General features: G+C 43.2%; 1 protein-coding gene across 4 annotated transcripts in view; it reads right to left on the reverse strand.

Moving 5' to 3' along the window:
* RUNX2 (RUNX family transcription factor 2) overlaps positions 1-19,846 on the reverse strand; it is a 227,236-nt gene that overhangs the window by 53,797 nt on the left and 153,593 nt on the right. For 2 of the 4 annotated variants that reach the window (XM_071807131.1, XM_065835219.2), the window contains exon 7: positions 14,038-18,950. The exons of the other annotated variants lie outside the window; for them this stretch is intronic. In XM_071807131.1, the coding sequence (XP_071663232.1) occupies positions 18,472-18,950 (479 nt within the window). In that variant the 3' untranslated portion in view covers positions 14,038-18,471. Of the gene's footprint in view, positions 1-14,037; positions 18,951-19,846 lie in introns of those variants that run through there. 4 annotated transcript variants of the gene reach the window in all.

Raw genomic sequence — 19,846 nt, forward strand, 5'->3', positions numbered from 1 at the left:
ATTCGACTCCTGGAACAGTTTTTTGTTTGCCACTGAGAGGAAAACTGGAAAACCCACCCCAAAGCGCAGCAGTTAATGCCTGGTGTCTTGGGTCTTGCTCATTCCTGTTGCTCACCAAGATCAATTCAAAGGCTCTGACTATTGATAGTATCTGCTGAGGCAGTGTGTGGAGATGACAATTTTTTTACAAAAAAAAAAAAAACCAAACACTTTCCTTTCAAAAATATGGATCTCACTATTTTTGTGGACAACCATCAATCTAAATGACTGAAGAATAATAGTGCACTATTTTTCAGCTGTGACATTTATGAAATCGACTGGTAAGGTTTTGCACCTCCTGATGACCCAGATCCCAGGGCAGATGCATCTGAGCTTTCTTTGCAGTCACTGGGAGAAAAATGCTTCTAAAGCATTATTTCTGTTACCCTAAAGTGAGCAACTAAACCATTTCAGATCAAACCGACACTTTCCCTCTATCAACTATAAAAGGAACAAACACAGGATAATTCACTCAACTGTGGAAGTCTGTTCTGATTTAGGTGAGATAACCCCTGTCCAACCTCTTTGGGCTCCAGCGCTAGTTCATTTGCATCGGTTCTTCCCAAAGAGCTCATCCCCACCTTGGGCTGGGATTTGGGGGATGGCTGCTATGTGTAGGCATTAATTAGTTAGCGATACAGGTCCTGGAAAGATTCACACCTGGCAAAATCAAGATGGAAATGCACTACTGTCTCTTCCCAAGGGAAGATCACTGTTGGTACACCTGCTCTCTTTCCACTTTATTTGCTTCCAGCCTTCATAAATCTTGCTTTCCTTTCCACACCACAGCCCAACATCAGGAGGTGTGAATGCTCCTGTTTCCTCAGTCAGAAGAGAGAAAAAGGATTTCCACAAGCTCAGCTTTGCTAAGGCAAATGAACTTTGTGTGTTAGGAGGTCAGTGCACTGGGTTGGGGGTCCAAGGAGATGTCAGGGGTGCAAAGGACAGGCTAAAAGAAGCCCAAAGTGTGCCAACATGTAGCACACAGACAGGCATTCCTGATAAGGGAAAAGCCTTCTGGAAACAGCCAGCAGAGCCAGGAGCAAGATCTACTCTCACTCTGTATTATTTTCCTATCTAGAAGTTTGGGCTACAGTAAAGACCTTCAGAAAGCTGCCAAGCCTAGTTTAACGGTTAGTTGCTTTTTGTGGACGGAAAGAGAGAGCTCAACCTTTTCTCTGAAAACCCCACCCGGGGTTCCTGGAAGAGGCTGAAGTCTCTGGTTTCTACAGTAGCTGCCTCTTACCGAGGGCTTAGGCTGGTGTAGGACTCCAGTTTTAGCTCAAGCCTGCAGAAGAGCTGAGGCATAACCCCAGGAGCAGGGCAGGGTGTGCATGGATGCACGATGAGGCTGTCGCTGGTCCAGGCGCTTCACATTCCCCAGGATACAGAAAGTGGGAACGCAAATTGTTTTAAGTGGAGCATCATCTTCCCATCTTGCTTCCACACTGCTGGGACTTTTCTTTTAAAATCTTAATTATCTCTGTTTCTGGTTTCTAGGGGTTGAGCGAGTAGAGTCATTCTCTCCTACTTTTTTAGATGTTTATGTTCAACATCCTGAGTTTATTCATAGAGGAACGAGTCTGCCTTTAAAAATCAAGGCCAAATCTAGGTCAAATCTGATAAACATTTTATCCTTTGCTCTGCAGAATCGGAGGGCTCAGGCACATGCATCAGCTTCACTGCACCAATGGGCCATGAACACTGAGCCGCAAGGGTGAGGCCAAAGGCACTGCCTGGTAACCTCTTTTACTGGGCTTTCAACAAATGCATTTTACCTCGTATTTGCTGGCAGTAGCCATTTGAGTTGCATTACTCCAGCCTTTGTGGGCTCAAACCCTCTTCATGAGCTCTTATTTTTCTATGCAAGAGAGCTTATTGCAGTATTTGAAGAAGGCACCAGGAAACATGACATGTCTATAGCTGAGCCCATAAACCAGGGCTGGGCAGTGCTGGTCTGCCAGTTGTCCTGTTTGGGGAGCCACACAGGGCTGTCCAGCTTGTATTTCCTTTGAAGAACTTCCAGATGCAGAGGGAAACGGTTCAAAGTCCATTCTCCCAGTATAAGAGATGGGGTAGGGCAAGAGTGCACCCAAGCCACAAATATTTTGATGACTGGAAAGGAAAAGGGCATTATTGAGCACATACTATAGACTCAGTCTTTGCAATATTCCAGATATGAAATCATCTTGTCCTGTGAACACTGAAGAGCAGCTCCATCCCTCAGGATCTTAATCACCAAGCAATGAGCTCAGAAGGCTCATGAAACTATTTTCAACAAAAACACATACACATATGTTTATACACAGGCAGACTCAGGACCTATGGCTATGTTACCCTTTAGAAACCAATGAGTCATTTGAAAGTTATGCAGACTGCAGGATAACATACGTTTAAAAAGACATTGTACGCTTGGGTCCTGTGATGAAGGTATTTCATAGACATGATCAAATCCTGTTATTGTAACAAGCAGTAATGTTTAGTGGCAGCTGTAGGCAGCAGTTCAGTTTGAGGCAATGGGGTACTTCAAGAGAACGGGTGGGACAAACTTGTTAGGAAGCCTCTTAGTCTAGGTCTAAAATTCAGGGTCTGTAAAAATATGAAAAGAATAAAAATACTCCCCAAAATTTTAAGACAAGTCACCCCAAGAAGAGTAAATCAGCCTTGTGGATGGGTACAGGAGAGGAGCTTTATCTTCTGTAGTACAACATGTCTCAGTTGTCATCTTTGCTGCACAATAAAGGTTGCATCCAAAACTATGCTTGGAAAGACACACCTCTGCTATATGAGGAGACATCATCATGAAATGTATTTGAATTCAGGAGTTCTGAAATTACTGAGTTTCACTGAACTGGGTCTGGCCATGGGATTGAAAAGCTATAGGGAGAGGGACAGGCGGACACTGCCCTTGTGCACACACACACAGCACAATCCCTTGAGTTCTGTCTTCCTCCAAAGGCGACTGAAAATGAAAGCTAAATGTCCCCAAAACTCTAAGTTAAACCTTTAAACTGAAAGGGGGATGTATTTCTTTACAAAATCACTCACTTTGTCTACCTGGGCTTCATGTTCATAGAGCTCCCTTCTTATTCATGGAACAGCTCAAAGCAGCAGAGACTTATTCATAGAAGTTGCTTCAACACACGAGTCAAACAAGACAGTCAGGATGCGGCAGCCCAGATGAAGTTAGAGCAAATTAAATGCAAATAATGAAACTAGATTCATGTGGTTTAACCCTTTTCCTCTCTGATCTTTGTGACACCGCTGTGATGGCTGATAACAAAACAGGGGGTCAAAATGTCAAGAAAACAGAGGTTGTTTCCTTTGCATTGACGACAAAAAGCAACATGTCCCAGCTTTCTCATGGTTTAACCCAAGCCAGATGGTGGCTTAACTTTGTTTCAGGTGGGACTGAGAGGTGCTGGCTGCAAGGGGGAGGTGACACCTGCACAACAATGCATCACACCCGTCAGCATCATTCAAAGCCTGGACACCTCATTTTTCCTGGATGCTCTGCTTTTCTGCGTTGAGCAAAAGACTATGTATCATTTATTCTACTACAGGAAGTCTATGCAAAAACTTACCAATAATGGTTAGTTCACATCCCCAACTTATCTGCTGGGGCTGGAAAAGATGTCTTGTGAAAGATCTGCCACCTCTACAAGCAACCCACTGACCATACAGTTTACCGTGTTCTTGCTATTGTATTATGGGTCTCAGTGCCCAGGCTTCATATTGAGAAAAAAATACAAGGTTCCAGACTTGAAATTCAAGCTGCTGGAGTTTAAGGATGTAAAGATGTTGAAACAGTCAGGTTTGGGGAGGGAGGGCTTTTTGAGACAGTTGATTAGATTAACCGATAAACTGTGAGTTCTCAAAAGCAACTGCTAAAGGCTACAAGGACCAAAAAAAAAAATGAACTATGTATGACCTTGAAGTCCTTTAAGAAGATGATAAATGAAAGAATATAAGAACTGAATTACTATTTGTAGTAGATAGTAACCATTACAGATACAATAGAAATTCTTGTGGCACTTAACCTTTTCCCTCATCTTTACCACTGCTATTTTATGTCTCAGATAATCCATAAAAGTACAGCAAACTCAGAGCATTTTTTCCCAGTTCCTCCTTTTATTAAAAATATAAAATATGTTATTTAAAATGGCCTGTCCAAGAACTTGTCTTTTTTTTCCAGCTGTGTTGGTTGGTCTATATTGCTTTGTCTCAGTGATATTCAGCGAACTGATCTCCATCACCAGCAGTATCAGACACTGGAGGGGTCATGGGACACACTACAGTTCAAATGACTGAACCACTGACCGAAGAAGAAGTTTTCTCCCATCTTCTAAAGTCTTCAAAACTATCTGGAAACCTCCATTCCAATCACAAATACAGTTTTGGGCTCTAGGTGCATGGTCTAGGTGGGGTTCTGCGCACAGGCAGATCCCAAAGCACTGCGGCAATGAACCACTGTCAGCATCGTCACTACTTCATTACCCACGCAACCCTCAAATCTGTGCATCTAGAGGCCAGAATTCTTATTTTCCCTAGGAAATAGAAATCCCTCCTGTGAAAAGGAACAGAGACAAACCACAGACCACCACCAATACTCTCTCACCTTCTGTTTTCCATAGGAGGGCAAATCTGCCCTGGCTGACGCACACAGACCCACAAACACACCTGGGTACAAGCCGCTGATCCACTCACACACACAGAAAGCAAACCCCCCCAAGCCTAAAGGTGTGTTTTACTGTGCTTCTCCCAGCAAGGAAGCTGGAGTTTTCTTATGTTACATTTTTCGAATATTTGAGTATCATGTAAGTACTATGATGCTGCATAAATACATATATAGGAGAGGCAAATCTATAAACTAATGGCTCAAATCCTTAAATCTCAGCTAATTAGCACTTGTCTTAAGGAGATCACTTTTGAGCACATCTTGGGCTGAATTTGTCTTGGTCATCTGGATGGTGGAGGATATCCATTCTGACATCTAACTTCAGTTTCTGAATTAAGGGTCTGCATAATGCTTCTTATATAGTCTGTGAAACCTTTTTATGGCAATTTAGAGATTAAATTGCTGTTCTAGGAATGAGTTAGACATCGTCCCCAGCCCTGAGCTCACTGGGAACTGTGAGGGGTCACCTGGCAGGTGAGAAGTCATGAGCTGGGAGGTAATGGCATTCAAGACTCTGCTTCTCATGATCATCCTTGCAGAAAACACTCAGTTTGTTTTTTACTGTCTGCAAAAGTAAAACCAGCAGGATACGATTCTACCATTTATTATGTGAAAAAAGTTATTCCTTTGTCTGTCTTGCCAATAAGGTGCTCTCCAATGAGGACAGGCTAAGAGAGTTGGGGTTGTTCAGCCTGGAGAAGAGAAGGCTCCTGGGAGACCTTATTGTGGCCTTTCAGTACTTAAAAGGGGCCTGTAAGAAAGATGGGGACAGACTTTTTAGCAGGGCCTGTTGTGACAAGACAAGGGGTGATGGTTTTAAATGAAAGGAGGGGAGATTCAGGCCAGACATGAGGAAGAAATTGTTTACACTGATGGTAGTGAAACACTGGCCCAGGTTGCTCAGAGAGGTGGTGGATGCCCCATCCCTGGAGACATCCCAGGCCAGGTTGGATGGGGCTCTGAGCAACCTGATCTGGGTGAAGATGTCCCTGCTCATGGCAGGGGTGGCACTGGATGAGCTTTGAAGTTCCCTGCCAACCCAAACTTTTCTATGATTCTATGATTTTAAACCTTTATTATGAGCCCAAAGAGGACAAAGTAGAAGGAACAACTATAGCATCTGTGGTAGGAAATAAGTTCCCCAAATGCCAACCCCTCTGTTCTTTTAAGCTGGGATTGGTATTGACTTGTTAAGTACAGATGTGCTTAATGGCAAGGTATTGACATTTTCCAGAAAAATGCCATCACAGCCTTTCAATTTTTTGAAATTTGCCTTGTCACAAATATTAACAAATGGGTACATATTTTACTAAGAAATACTGATTTCTTAACAACAGCTGTAAAGCAGCCAAAAACTTTTGGAAGAAAAACAACTGCATTTTAAGCTAAAAGAAGCAACTAAACAACAGTTTTCCCAAATAAACCAGGAACTGCAGGATTAATAGTAAGATCAGCCCCCCTGTCCCATATATATTTTTAACCATTTCTGATAATATTTCAAAAGCCACCCTTGACTTAACAAGGTGGTAAATACAGAAGCTAATTCATATTCACATTCACATTCAATATTTTCACTAATGCTTATCTAAAGCATTACACAACTTTTATTAAGTGCCTATCAATTCTGGCCACATGAGAAGAGACTGAGTTTAAGAAAGCATTTTCAGAAATGAACTATTTCTCATTCTGGGAGGCAGTTGAAAATTTGATTTCCCCCTTTCTCATACTGCATGTGGGTGTGGGTGCGTTTCAGGGCTTCACATCTTCCGTCTTTGAGGCTCAATTTCTTATTTGCTGTTGTTCTGGCAAAGTAGCACTACACAAATGACTTTGACATTTCATTTCCATGGCCTGAGGTCTGTGGTCATTCTCATCTCTAGCAGAAGACCTTTGCAAATTCAGTATTATCCTTTTCTCTGTCAGGTGCACATTTTCTTGGGTCTTGAGTGGCACTTCAAAGGGCACTACCCAGGCTGCTGTAATTTTCCCTCATTTTGGTCCACAACGCCAGTATGGGGCTGAAAGGACACAACGGGATGGGAGAAGCCCTGTGTGCCCCAGTGATGGGTTTGGGCTACACACCTAGGAAAGCGATAGATCCTTCGTGTAGCTCATATAAATTCTCATGAGTCAGAAAGGTTTTATAATTAGAATACTTCAGCATGGCAGTAACTGAAAAGCCAAGGGGCCAATAGTGACATCAGCAAGTCTACACGTCCCCAAAGCACAAACTCGATCTTAGTTTTGCTTTTTGATAGAAAGAGCGAGTCAAAAGCAAGGTGTGAACACTGAGCCTGGATGTCCAAAACCTTCTGAGGGAGCCGGAACAGGGGGTGCCTTCAGGGCCCTACTGCTTCCAGAGGAAAGCCACGATTTGGGCTTGAGGATTTGCCTTTGAGAGGACTTTTGTTTATGGGATGTATTCATTTATTCATTTTCATCAGGGTTTCACTCTCAACCGTACCGGGATGGGTGTGAGCTCCCAGGAACTGGATTGAACAGACTCAGGGAGGTGCCATCTCCTCTGAACCACGATCTGCTCAAGTACCAGTGGTTTGTGTTTTCCTGTCTCTAGGCTGTCACACAGCAGATGACCTAAATTATCTCTGTTTTTTCTTTCCTCCAGATGGTGAGGTCTGATAGGGGCAGGTGTGTCTGAGCAGCTGATTGCCTGGCACAGGGCAGACACCCTCAGCCACAAGCAGAGCATCCTCTTCCCATCCTTCATCACAGGTGCTGCCAAAAGAGGGGGCGCAAGGTCTGTCCCTCTGTGCCACACACACACCTGGATGAGTAAATCCAGGAGATAATAACGAGATAATGCTGCAGTTCATCAGCACCTTATCTGTTCGTATTTTCTGTCATAAAGGAGTTGGTTAGCTGCTCTGGGCCAGAAGCCCACAACAAATAAAATGCCAGGCCTAATCATAGAATCATTCTGCGTGGAAGAGACCCTCAAGATCATTGAGTCCAACCATTTACCAAACACTGGCAGTAAACTATGTCCCTAAGAATCTCATCTACACATCTTTTAAATCCCCCCAGGAATGGTGACTTTACCACTGCCCTAGGCAGCCTGTTTCAACATCCAAAAACCCTTTCCATGAAGAAATCTTTCCTAATATCCAATTTAAACCACCCCTGGTGCAACTTGAGGCCATTTCCTCTTGTCCTATCACTTGTTACTTGGAAGAAGAGACCACCCCCCTCCATGCTACAACCTCCTTTCAGGCAGTTGCAGACAGCAATAAGGTCTCCCCTCAGCCTCCTTTTCTCCAGTCTAAACAACCCCAGGTCCCTCAGCTGCTCCTCATCACACTTGTGCTCCAGATCCCTCAACAGCTTCATTGCCCTTCTCTGAACTCTCTCCAGCACCTCAAGGTCTTTCTTGTTGTGAGGGCCCAAAACTGACCCCAGGATTCAAGGTGCAGCCTCACCAGTGCTGAGTACAGGGGGACAATGTGACTGTCCCCCCAAAAGTATCTTTTATAAATAAATGCAGTGCACAGAAAGCAAACAAACAAACAAAAAGTCCATGGAGCCTTTTAAATGGAGCAACCAAAATGAGCTCCTAATTGGAAATGTTATGAAAACTGCATTTGGGGGGATCCTCTTGGTCAGGCAGAGACGGGGAGGTTTGAAACGGCACGTACAAAACCTTCCCTCGCTGGCAAGGAAGAGGGTTGCACAAGTTCTCCGCAAACATCTTTATCTGCAATCGTTAGCCATCAATTCTAAACACTGGATGAGTTCTCCCCATCATTTCACAATGGCTTTTTTTCTGATTTCTAAGAACTGTTTTCAGGGACTGCCATTCAGCATACAAGAAAAAACGTGTGAACATGATGCACAGTCAGTTCCTTTTTCTCTTGGACATTGCCCCGTTACAGAAATACAAAAAAAATAACATCACCATGTACCCTACTTTTCTCTAATACTTTCCATCCAACACCTATAAGCACATTACAAACATGAGTGATTTTACTGTGAGTTCAAAGATCCCTGCCTGGAGGGAATTGCAGTTTCTGTGCTGAACATGAGGAAAAGATGATTGAAGGGGTGGTGTGAGGAGGCTAAGAGGCATCTTTCTTAATGCCCAGTACAATGCCTTATAAAACAACAATATTGTCTCTATCTAGTAGTTTGAATTAATCCCTTCCAGACAAATGAAGCAGACTAAGGAAAGAAAACGGAGAAGGAGAAAGTATGAAAAAAGATGGAGCAAAGATGCCATTTTAAATCACTGGCCCCAACTCAGCATGTAACCGTTTTCTATGGCAAAGAGCATGTCAAACAAATTCCTTGACTGGTACTTTCTACAGCTCCGTGAAAGCCAAAGGCTGTGGAATTTGCAGCTTTTTAAAGTACAGGGGGAAATCCCCACCAGCGCAGCTCCAAACCCCTGAGCGGTGCAGGAATCGCCGCTCGAGACACAGCGACCGATCAGCAACAAACTGGATTTTCAGTCCCGACTTTGAGATCTATCTGCCAAACAAGAGTTGCAAAGAAAAACCCCGGGAGATTTATCATACTCTTTTTTTGGCTTATTCTCCTGGTGTATGTATCTTAACAGAAATCAGCTGTTCTCCTTCTCACTTACACAGTATTTGCAGAAGAGACTTTAGCATCTGGCCTGGCTATTATTAAAAGATGAGAACATTCTGCTCTGTTAGGAGAACACCACTACTGGCAATAAAAAGACAAAGATCCTTTGCATCCAGGTTTCCTGAGATCTGTCTGGATACTTTTTTTCTCCCTTCCACCATGGCCTTTCCTTCCTATTTCCTGGCATTCACTGACTGGCCTCGCACACCCTGGAGCAGGGATAAAAACTGTGCTTTCCTGGGAGAAGTTCTCTCACAGCATCCGGATGCAGCAGCATCATTTTCAGCTTCTTCTTTGCAACAGTGGAAATGAAAAAGTAAACAAGCTGTGGGGTGAGGGGCTGCCTTGGTGTTTAGGCTTCGTTTTATTTTTAATAGTGCTCTACAGTAGCAGGTGGAGGAATACAAATGAAGGGGTGGAAAGGAGAGGTCACTAAGCACATCCTATAGATGTGCAACAAGGTCTTAAACCCGTACTGCACCTGTGTGACCAAATGCAGAGGCTAAAAAAAACCCAAACCCAAGCCCAAACCTAAACCCAAACCCAGAGACTGCGGGAAATGTCACCAATTGCACTTTGGGAGGTTGGGGATGGATGTGAGGAGAAGCGTGGGGATGGGATGCTCTCCTGAAGTCCCAGTTCCATCTCCACACTCAGGAGACACCAAGGCTTGCTGGGCACAGCACACTGGATGGATCTGGTCCTGTATCGAGCCTCCCCTGGACCAGAAGACCTACGGAGACCCCTTCCAACCACCATTTTGACCCTTCATTGATAACATCCACATTTATGGGTTGAAAAATGCCGGTGTCCAAAAACACAAAGCTATTAATAGACTTCAGCTGATCTCTCTGGACGCAATCACCATCTGAAATTGGCCTTGCAGTGAGCATTAATCACTGGCAAGTTGCTGCGGTGTATCCACTTTAATGTGGGTTGTTTGCTTTTCTCTAAGTGTTGGGACATCCCGCAAGCTCCAGCTGCTCATCCTGAGTGAGCTGCCGGGAGGGAGCGGCCAAGGGCTTCACGGGTTGCAATGATCTCTGCTTCTCCTCCTGCCCCACCGCAAATCCCGAGTAAATCTGTCGAGACTGCACAACTTGGCCTTCACTCAACATTGTTTTTTGACCAGATCAGCAGTGTGGAAACTGGGTCAATTTTTTCTAAACATGTGGTTTAGAAATGTGCCGTTTCAAAGGACGCTATCCAATGGTGTGAGGCGAAACATTAGATTCGTAGTAAAAAGAGCTAAACAACAACAACAACAGCAAAAATTCAAAGCTCTCAATAAACACCAACTCCATGGGACACTGTGGCAAAGAAGGAAAATAGTAAATCCCCTCTTCCGTATTTAGGGAAACTGAAGCATAAAAAGAGGAGTCCAAAGCTTCCTGGAGAATCAGAGATTATGCTGAAATTTCCAAGCTACAGAACAAAAACTAATTTCTCTCATCTTTACAAGTTCTTACAACTGTAACTATCGATATTTTATTTTATTCTCTCACCTGAACTGCAGTAGGGAAATTCAAGTCCACTTTTTATTCCAGTAACAGAGTTGACATTAGAAATGCAGGCTGCATCTGCCCTAAGTAATATACGCAATTAATCTGCACGAAAGTAGCAGCGTAGGCCTGAGATTTTCAATTTTAAATTAAGTCGTAGGTCCCAAGATGTTTTGCTTGCACTGCATCAGATCACCAGATGCTTTTGGAAGTTGAGGCTTTGCTCTTTTTGTATCTCATGGGCTTAGTTGTTCATGGAGCCAATGGCTTTCTGCTCCCAGAGCGGTAGAGCTGCCGATGTCCCCCCCTCCAAGGACATAAATGTATCACAAAGAGACCCCATTGGAACGGCTCCATAGATCCCAGAATAATATTGCACTGATAGGTAGATTTGCAGGGAAAATATTATAATTACAGAAGCCAAAAACAGCCTTTCTGAACGCCTTTTTTTTGCTTTAATCTTGTGCTAAAAGTTTTCTTCAAGATGCTGAGTAGATAGATATGCTCAACCTGTTCTCAGTATCTTATCCACCACGGTCAACCTCATCACCCATTCACAGATTATGAGTTTCTAGTGGATCTACTCATCATTTTAAACCACTCAACAAATATTTCTGGTGAATAATGCTCTGGGCTGTTCTCTGCGAGCGTTCAGCCAAGTGGCGAGTACTTGAGCCACAAAGCTGGTCACCCACACTGCACCATGTCCTCTCCTACACAGATTTATGGTCTAGGGTGACCCCTCCAAGCGCTGTGACACGTAGAGCATTGGCCATCTGCGAGTGGTAGCCCAAGGGAAGGATTTCACCTCAAAATACCAATTCATTTCCTCCTGACCACACAGAAGGTAACTGGACGGTACGTATCAATCCTTGGATATATAACTGAGATTATTTCCTCCTCTTCCCCAGTAAACAGGCTGATGAATTTTTAATTTGGTGCCAGCACAGGGTTTGGTGCTGAACCATGAAGTCAAACCCTGCTCCACCTCTCTGCTACCTCACTCCAGGAGCTTGTTTTAGGCACGAAAAAGGCTAATTTGGGCCTCTGGCTGCCAACATGTGGCTGCTCTAAGCCCCTCCAGTGTTACTCACATCCACAGGAAATTAAAATTTAAAATCAAGGCCAACAGGGAGAGGCAGCGGAGATGCTGCCAACCTTGTGCACGCTGTGTGGGACCAGCAAAGGCTCCAGAGATCCAGAGCTGACATTCAACCCTCACAGCTCAGAAGCAAGAGGATATTTACCGATGTCAAAAGGTGGGGACAAGAATGGTCACCACCCCTTGTAGGAAGCACCTTTACATCTTATCTCCTATAAAGACTTTAAGTTTGATCTCCCACCACTGCTCCACATGTCTGTATCAGTCTGTCATCCACACTGACCAGCAATGGTCGCTTTGCCTCAAGAATGGTTGGTTTCTGACTAAGGCAAGAGAATGAGAGTGACCTTCTCAAGCTGCGAAAACGTAAATGGATGAATCAAAAGCAACATCCCCAGAATGGTGTACGAGGGGAAAACACATGGGAATTGCTGCACTGGATCAGGGTGACGGTTTGGCTCTTCCAGCCCTTGTGCTGACCATGTCTGCCATAGATATCCCAGAGAAACGTGCCAGAAACCAACAAAAGATGGAGAGATGGCTGTAACTCAATAACCTACCTATGTAAAAATCTAATTTTATCAAACCTCTTCATTTAGATTGGTTTTAGCTGAATATGTGTTATCGGTGCAGTCACACAAGCAGTTTTTAGCTTAAACAACCTGTAGCAGATGGTTTCTAGCCTGACCCACAGGGCTATGGGATAATTTGAGCTGGAGGGGACCATGGAGGTGCCCAGCCCAACCTCCTGCTCCAGCAGCCCCAGCTCCAGGCTTTACTCAGTAAATGGGTAAAGCTGGAGAGGACTGTGGGACCTGTAAACCTCCAAGAACAGGGGTGTAACAACAGCCCTGGGCCCCTGTTCCAACTCTCGACCATACAAAAGAGTGGAAAAATGGTTACTTCCATTTATGAGCACCTGGGTTAAGTGACCATGAAAGCAAGAATATAATGAGCATCCCTCTGTGCTCTGACTAGCTGAGATGGGTTAAACTTTGTGCTGGAGGGCAGCAGAAAGTCTTAGCACTGATGTTCATAGCAGAAGTCCCGCCCCAGGTGATTTATATAGCAATATACCACAGAGCACTGAGTGGCTTGCTTGGCTCCTTAGTCTTGGATAAAGCTTCCCTAAAATCAGGACTCAGATTATGGGCTGGAATGAAAGTACCCTTGAAAACCCCCAAATTTCATCTCAGTCTTCAATCACCACACAAGAAGTCTGTAGGTCCATGGTAAAGCCAACAGAGCTCACAAAATCAGTTATTAGTGACATTCAAACTTCAGAGTTAAACATTTCTTGAAATGATCAGAGCCTCACACCTCTCTGTGCTACCATTTCTCTTTTACAGACTCAAGAAATAGCTAGAAAGGATAAGAACTTACTATGAAACCAGGCACAAGCTTGCAAACAACTCTTGTCCTCTCCTCTCCTCTCCTCCTGTGGACAGCCTTGGGTGAACTTAACCTCACCTTCATTTGCTGCTTCCCCTCCTACCCATCACACCATGCTGGAGGAAAAATAGCCTCCTCCCCCCAGTCTCCTCCCTATCCATAGATCTTTTGCTGCTTGGAAACAATTCTCGCCTCAGGCCATGCAAATCACCAGATTATCTGTAACTGCATTCCTCAGGTCTGACCAGGAAGAGGTGGGGACAACACAACCCCCATCCTGAAAAAGTGCCATAAACCCAAATCCCTCCCACCAGTTGGGAAATCTGTCCCAGCTTTTCCTATACTTCGAGTTCTGCTCACAGCGTCCCAGCACCATACTGTTCTTGCCAATGCCAGTCCTTAGGTTTCAGAGTTAACGATCTAGCAAGATGAATGGAGCGGCGTGCACTCCTCTAAGAAACACAGGTTCTGATATTTTGCAGACTTGGGAACATTTGAGATCCCATCTAGAAGGTGTCCTTTATCACTCACAGGCCTGGAAACTTGCTTTTCATATTTAACTGAAAACTTAGGCACTGCAGAAACTGATGGGGCCACCACAGAATGGCCAGCCCTGCCACGTACTTACTTAACCCAGCCCTGCCTGGTGTGTGGTTAAGAGAGGAGACAGCAGAAGAAAAAGAATCGTAGAAGAACATTAACAAAAAAAAAAGCCATTTTATTGAAAATGAAATTCAAACTTCAAATTAATATTACAATCATGAGAAAATGCCAAACAATTCAATTTACAGTTGCAACATACAATACAAATAGTCCCTTTGAAGTTGAAGTAAACTGATCCACAATCATCATCTGTGGCATAAAGCAGAGTGTGTTTGTACAATATGTGCATGAAAAGCAAATCTTGGGTGACAGCATTTGGAAAAATAAAAAATTAAAGCTTGTATTTACACAAAATGCTACAAATATTTTGTTCCAGCGGAAATTCAAGACTGGTAAAGCATATGTAACAACAAAAAAAAAATCGGAATGTCGCTCATATTACCTAAAACAAAAGTTACTGTAAAAGTATGGTTTTGGCTGATATACTTAAAAAGTACTGCATTTAGGAAAAAAAAAAAAGGCAAAGAATTATCTGTAAACATGGAAGTAAACAAACATCTAAAAAAGTTCTCAGAAAATGTTAAAATGAAATGCATTCTATTTAAAAACAACAAGAAACTCAGGGGTTCAGAGAATGGGGCTTCTTTGAGCTCATGGCTGATCCAGGTTTTAATTATTGCTTTTGCTGATGGCTCGTTGGCCGCGAGCAGCCCGGCGCGGGGCTTGAGCTTTGCTTTGCCAAGTGTGAAAGTGCAAAATTTCCCCCGCTTGAGATGGTACCTGTGTAAACCGATAAATCTGCGCTCGGGGGACTGCTGGCAAAACAAGAAAGTTCAATGCTAAGGAAGACACAGCCGCTAGGCTTTTAAAAGAAACTATAAACGCCACACGAATGATGCTGTGGGTTAAGTAATTTGCTTTACTCATCCGTCCCGACCCGCTGACCCCGATCTGGTTACCCTTAGGAGGAGGGAGAGGAGGATTTTAATCCTCTGTTTGGCAAAAGCGACATCGTGCCTGTTGTGCTGGAAGTAAATCTTTGGTAGGATAAGAGAGCTGGAAAGTAAAAAAAAGGCCATTTTTTTTTAATGTGTAAATCTATGAGCGGTGCCAAAGATTGCCACTCACCCCAGGGAAGGGCTGTCGTACCTTTGAGAAAACTCCTTTCTGTCCATGCTAAGTACCTCGCAAAATGTCAAACAATCTGATATGATGAACCACATAGCACTGGTTGGGTTTGTTTTGGTTTTTTTTTGGTCTGAAAACCTGATTTAAGAGCATTTCCAAGAGAACTTGGAAGCATTTTTCCAAAGGATTTGATGAGCATTTCTGCCTCTGCTTGTACAACTCCCTCCGTGACCAGCCTGACGTACCGGGGGAGACTTTCCAAAGGCACCTCGAGGGTTCAGGAGCACGGGGATCTACCGAAAGTCAAGGGCTTGGTGCTCCGCTGTCCGTAGGTTCTTAGAAAATCCTTTCCTTCCTATCTCAAGGAGGCAGAAGCAGACATCTGCCCACCCGGCCAGGGACACCGGGGACACGGATCGGTCACACACACCTCAACCGGGAGCAGAAAATGTTCCCAACGTCTGTCCCTAATGGTCCACTTGAAAAACCCACGGGGACACAAACAAGAGTCCTGTCGGTACTGAGCAAAACAAAAGTCTGGTCTGTGCTGGATTTATCCAGAAACAAAAAACCAAGTGCTTGAATTTTACTACAAAGTCTTAAAAAAAAAAAAAATCTGGGTTGCTGCCTGCAGCCACTCTTAACAACATTTCAACACAAAAGCACCCTAAAAATTACTTAATATGCATACAGTAAACCTTAAAAAGCCCTTCTCAGCAATAACAAATAATGTACAAATATAGTACCTTTTATTAAATAGGAAACAGCTTGCACTGGCAGTACATCTTTTTCTCTTGCTTACTAAACAAAAAACAAAACTGAAATGTGTAACCAGACACTGGCTTTTTAAGTGCTGCTGAGACTAACAAACTTATTTTACAGTTACAAATAAATGGACAGTGGTATGCTTCAAGCTACCACAAACCAACAATAAATAGAATCAATTACAGCTTCCATCTTTGAAGGAAAACTAAGTATTAGGAAAAAAAAAAAGTGTCTTACTTATACTTTAAGCATACTTGGTATACAACCTTTAGAAGGCAAAGACTTTATTTTTTAATTCTTTTTTAAGAGCACGTCATCATGCAAATCGGAGGGATGTACAATGCTAATGTCAACTCGTTTAACAGCTTCGCTGTTAACGAGAAGCGATGGTGTTGTCCGGCTCTGTGTGGCTGTGCCCGCTGTTGATTTATTGTCATACTTTGGAGGGAGCCAAAATACACCCCAGGAGGCGCCAGCAGTCCCCCAAGGAGGCTGGGAAGGGTCAGCAAATCCCATCAGCACATGCCAAACACCATGTTAAGCCAGGCTTAACATCCCTCTTGGGAATGGAGTGGGGAGGGCAGTTCAGCATCCAGCCGATGCCGCATCTCCTCCCCGTTTGCCATAGCAGCCCTGGGCTGGGCAAAATTTACCCCAAATTTGGCAGCAGGCAGGCTGATAAAGGATTTTGGGTGCAATTTGCTCTCCCTGGGAGACCCCAGGGTGGCTTTTAAGGTGAATTTTTTACCTTCAGCATTTGCAGAGGTGGGTATTGCTGCCCTTGGGCTCATCCCTCTAACATGGCAACAGCCACACCGGCTTCCAAGTCAACACAGCATCCTTACGGCTCTCGCATTTAATGCTAACGGGCACTGATGAGTCGCTACCAGGCAGTTTCTGTCTCAAATTTTGAACCTTTTGATTCCATCGATTGGGCTGGAATTGCAAGGACGGGGAAAAAAGTTTCAACAGTTCTCCCCTAATCCCATTTCTGAGATCTTTAAGGATTCATTATTTGTACAATACGGGCTTTGAAACGGTTTTGGTTTTAATTTCGGGAGGAAAAAAACAAAATTACATACTGTCAAAATTCAAATAATGCTGTCAAAACAGAACATTTTAAATGTGAATATTTTCAGATTTTGAAGTTCTGAGCAAAATCCTGGGAGAAGAAGAAATTAGGGGAAGGGTGGGAAATATTTTGTCCTTCCTACCATTTTTCCAGTGTCTCCACAACTACTGATTAAAAGGCAAGACTGTGTTGAAGGCAATCAGACAGCTAATAAAAATATTTTAAACACAATATTTCCTTCATAAGTTATATAAAAAGCTCCTACATCCAAAATCATTTGATGTGGATGCGTTTGGGTTGGGTTTGTCATTTTTAAGTCACATTGTAAACTGGTTCGCACTGGAACTGCTTTTCAGAGTTGAGTAAAGGCTTGAGGTTTACACCATTGCAGAAATGTAATAAGTAAAAACAAAAACAAAAACCACTTTTAGAGACCGAAGTCAATATATCATTACATTAAGAAACGTTTAAAGGGTCCAAATGTCATTAAATAATTATAAATATTCTTTTAAAGTTATATGATGATTCACGTTAGCAAAGAACCTCAAATTTTACACATTTATAATTTAAAAAACAAAATAAAAAAGAACATAGCCGAACACAAATACTATGTATACCATTTTGGCTCTAGTAATATATATTGCCATTTTCATATTTTGCATAAGTAATAACATTTTCCTTTTTTGTTTCTCTAGGTTTTGGTTGTTATTTTTGGTTTTTTGGTTAATCGAAGGCAAAATGAACAGATACAAAAGCAAAAAGGAAACCCCAGGGTCGTCTAGCCTAACTTGAACACTTGTTCTCTTTAAGTACCCCAAACCAAACCAAAAATAGTAATGAACACAGAGAAGTTCCAGCTGTTATCTGCAGCAAGGCTGGGACAGAGGGGCTTTTTTTTGGGACAGATATTTTCATCTGGATGTGTTATGGCAAAATGGAAGCAACTCAACCTTTGCTTTCCTTTTTATGTGCACCAGTACAAGCCAGTTGAATTGCACTACAGGTTGTGAAGAGGGTCCCATACATTGTATGATTGCAACTGTATCTGGAGTTCATGGTTAGCGGTTTGTTAATTAAAAAATAAAAGGGAATGCAGCCTTTGCCTTGCATCACAATGGTTCTCCTGATAACTGGGGAGTCCATTCTCTCCTCATTGGTAAAAGTATTTACCAGTTATTACAGCTCTCTAGATCAAAAGAAAAAAGAACAAAACCCCAAGAAATAAAATTTTTAAAAAAAGGGGGATGATTGTAAAAAGTACATTTTAAATACAAAACAAGGTAAAATGGTTCCAAGGGGAAAAAAAAAAAATGCACTTTGATCCACATAATCTGAAACATGAGTTATGTATGTCGGTAACTCTTGTGTTATTTATGGCCATTATCATCCCATCTACACAGCTGCACATATCAGTAAAATATTTAAAAAAAAAAAAAAAAAAAAGAACAACCAGAAAAAACAGGCACTTCGTAGTTAGTCGACTGTTTGTTTGGTTTTTTTAGGTTTGGTTTTATTTTATTTTTTGTTTGTTTGTTTGTTTGTTTGTTTTGGCTCGCAGAGGTCGGGCCCGGCTACAGAAGAAATCTCAGTACGGCCTCCAAACGGACTCATCCATTCTGCCACTAGAATTCAAGACGGTTGGGGAGCTGCTGTGGCTGCCATCCGCCTCCACCCCATCACTCTGGGCGGGCAAGTTTGGGTTTAAGAGCGCGCTGCCGTTGGCCGCGGTGGTGCACGGAGGAAGCATCCTGGAAGGGGAACGGTCTCCCCCCGGCACCATGGGGAACTGGTACGATCCCGACGAAGTGCCATAGTAGAGATATGGAGTGCTGCTGGTCTGGAAAGGTCCACTTTGGTTTTGGGAGGAGCCGGGGTAGGGTGGTGGTAGGTAGGTGTGGTAGTGAGTGGTTGCGGACATACCCAGTGACATGCCTGAGGTGACTGGCGGTGTATAGGTAAAGGTGGCTGGATAGTGCATTCGTGGGTTGGAGAAGCGGCTCTCAGTGAGGGATGAAATGCTTGTGAACTGCCTGGGATCTGAAAATGGGCCCAGCTCTGAAGCACCTAAAAAATTATAACAAAAGACGGGGGAAAACAATTCTGTAAATACCATTCTTTTGTATCAAGTGATGATAGTTTTTTTTTTTTTTTCTAAGAAAACCCACTTCTTTTGGCCCCCAAAAGAAAAGCAGATCATATAAAATAATACATTGCAAGGAACAGAGTCACACACCCGTCTTCTACAAGTGCTGGGCCAAACTCCCTGATCTAACTCCACTGATGCCAATGGGGAGAGCAGCATTGCCAACCTGAAGCGTTCAGAGGTCACAAGTCAGGCAGGGAAAAAAAAAAATCTCAAAAATCAAGAGATTGAAAAAGATCTCAAAAGAGAAAGGTGGATTTGGAGTTGCTTTGCTTTTTGGTTTCTGAGCTTTACGGGTTATGTGTCTCTGGGTTTTTGCTGTAGTCTCTTGAGAAACTCAGGTCTGGTTGCACACAAAAACTGAGATTCCCACCTCAGCACACGCTGTCAGGAGCTGGGGCTTCAGGAAAAGCAGAAATTACCATGCAACTTGTAATAAAACTACAAGAGTTGGCAACACCGAGTGAGTTGCACCACTGACACCAGGGGAGTTACACCATGGGTGACTGAGCCCCACTTCTTGTCTTAAATCAATTTATTTATGGGAGGATCTGCTCAGCTACTTCTTCCTACAGTGAAAGACAGCATTTTCTGCATCCGAAGGATGGGCAAAGCCAATGGAGCTGATAGCAAAAATGCAAATTTTACTTTTCAGTGCAGTCAATGGAAAATTACAAGCCCAACACTCCTTTTGCTATTGAAAAAAAAAAAAAAAAGAAGTTGTTTTCATATGTAGTCTGTGCAGTCTGGTTGAAAAAAGACCACACAGTTTATGGCTACTGTGAACGTCTGGATGGTAAGGCTGCGAATTGGAGCC

Source organism: Patagioenas fasciata, chromosome 3, assembly GCF_037038585.1.
Source record: "Patagioenas fasciata isolate bPatFas1 chromosome 3, bPatFas1.hap1, whole genome shotgun sequence".
Taxonomy (NCBI): Eukaryota; Metazoa; Chordata; class Aves; order Columbiformes; family Columbidae; genus Patagioenas; species Patagioenas fasciata.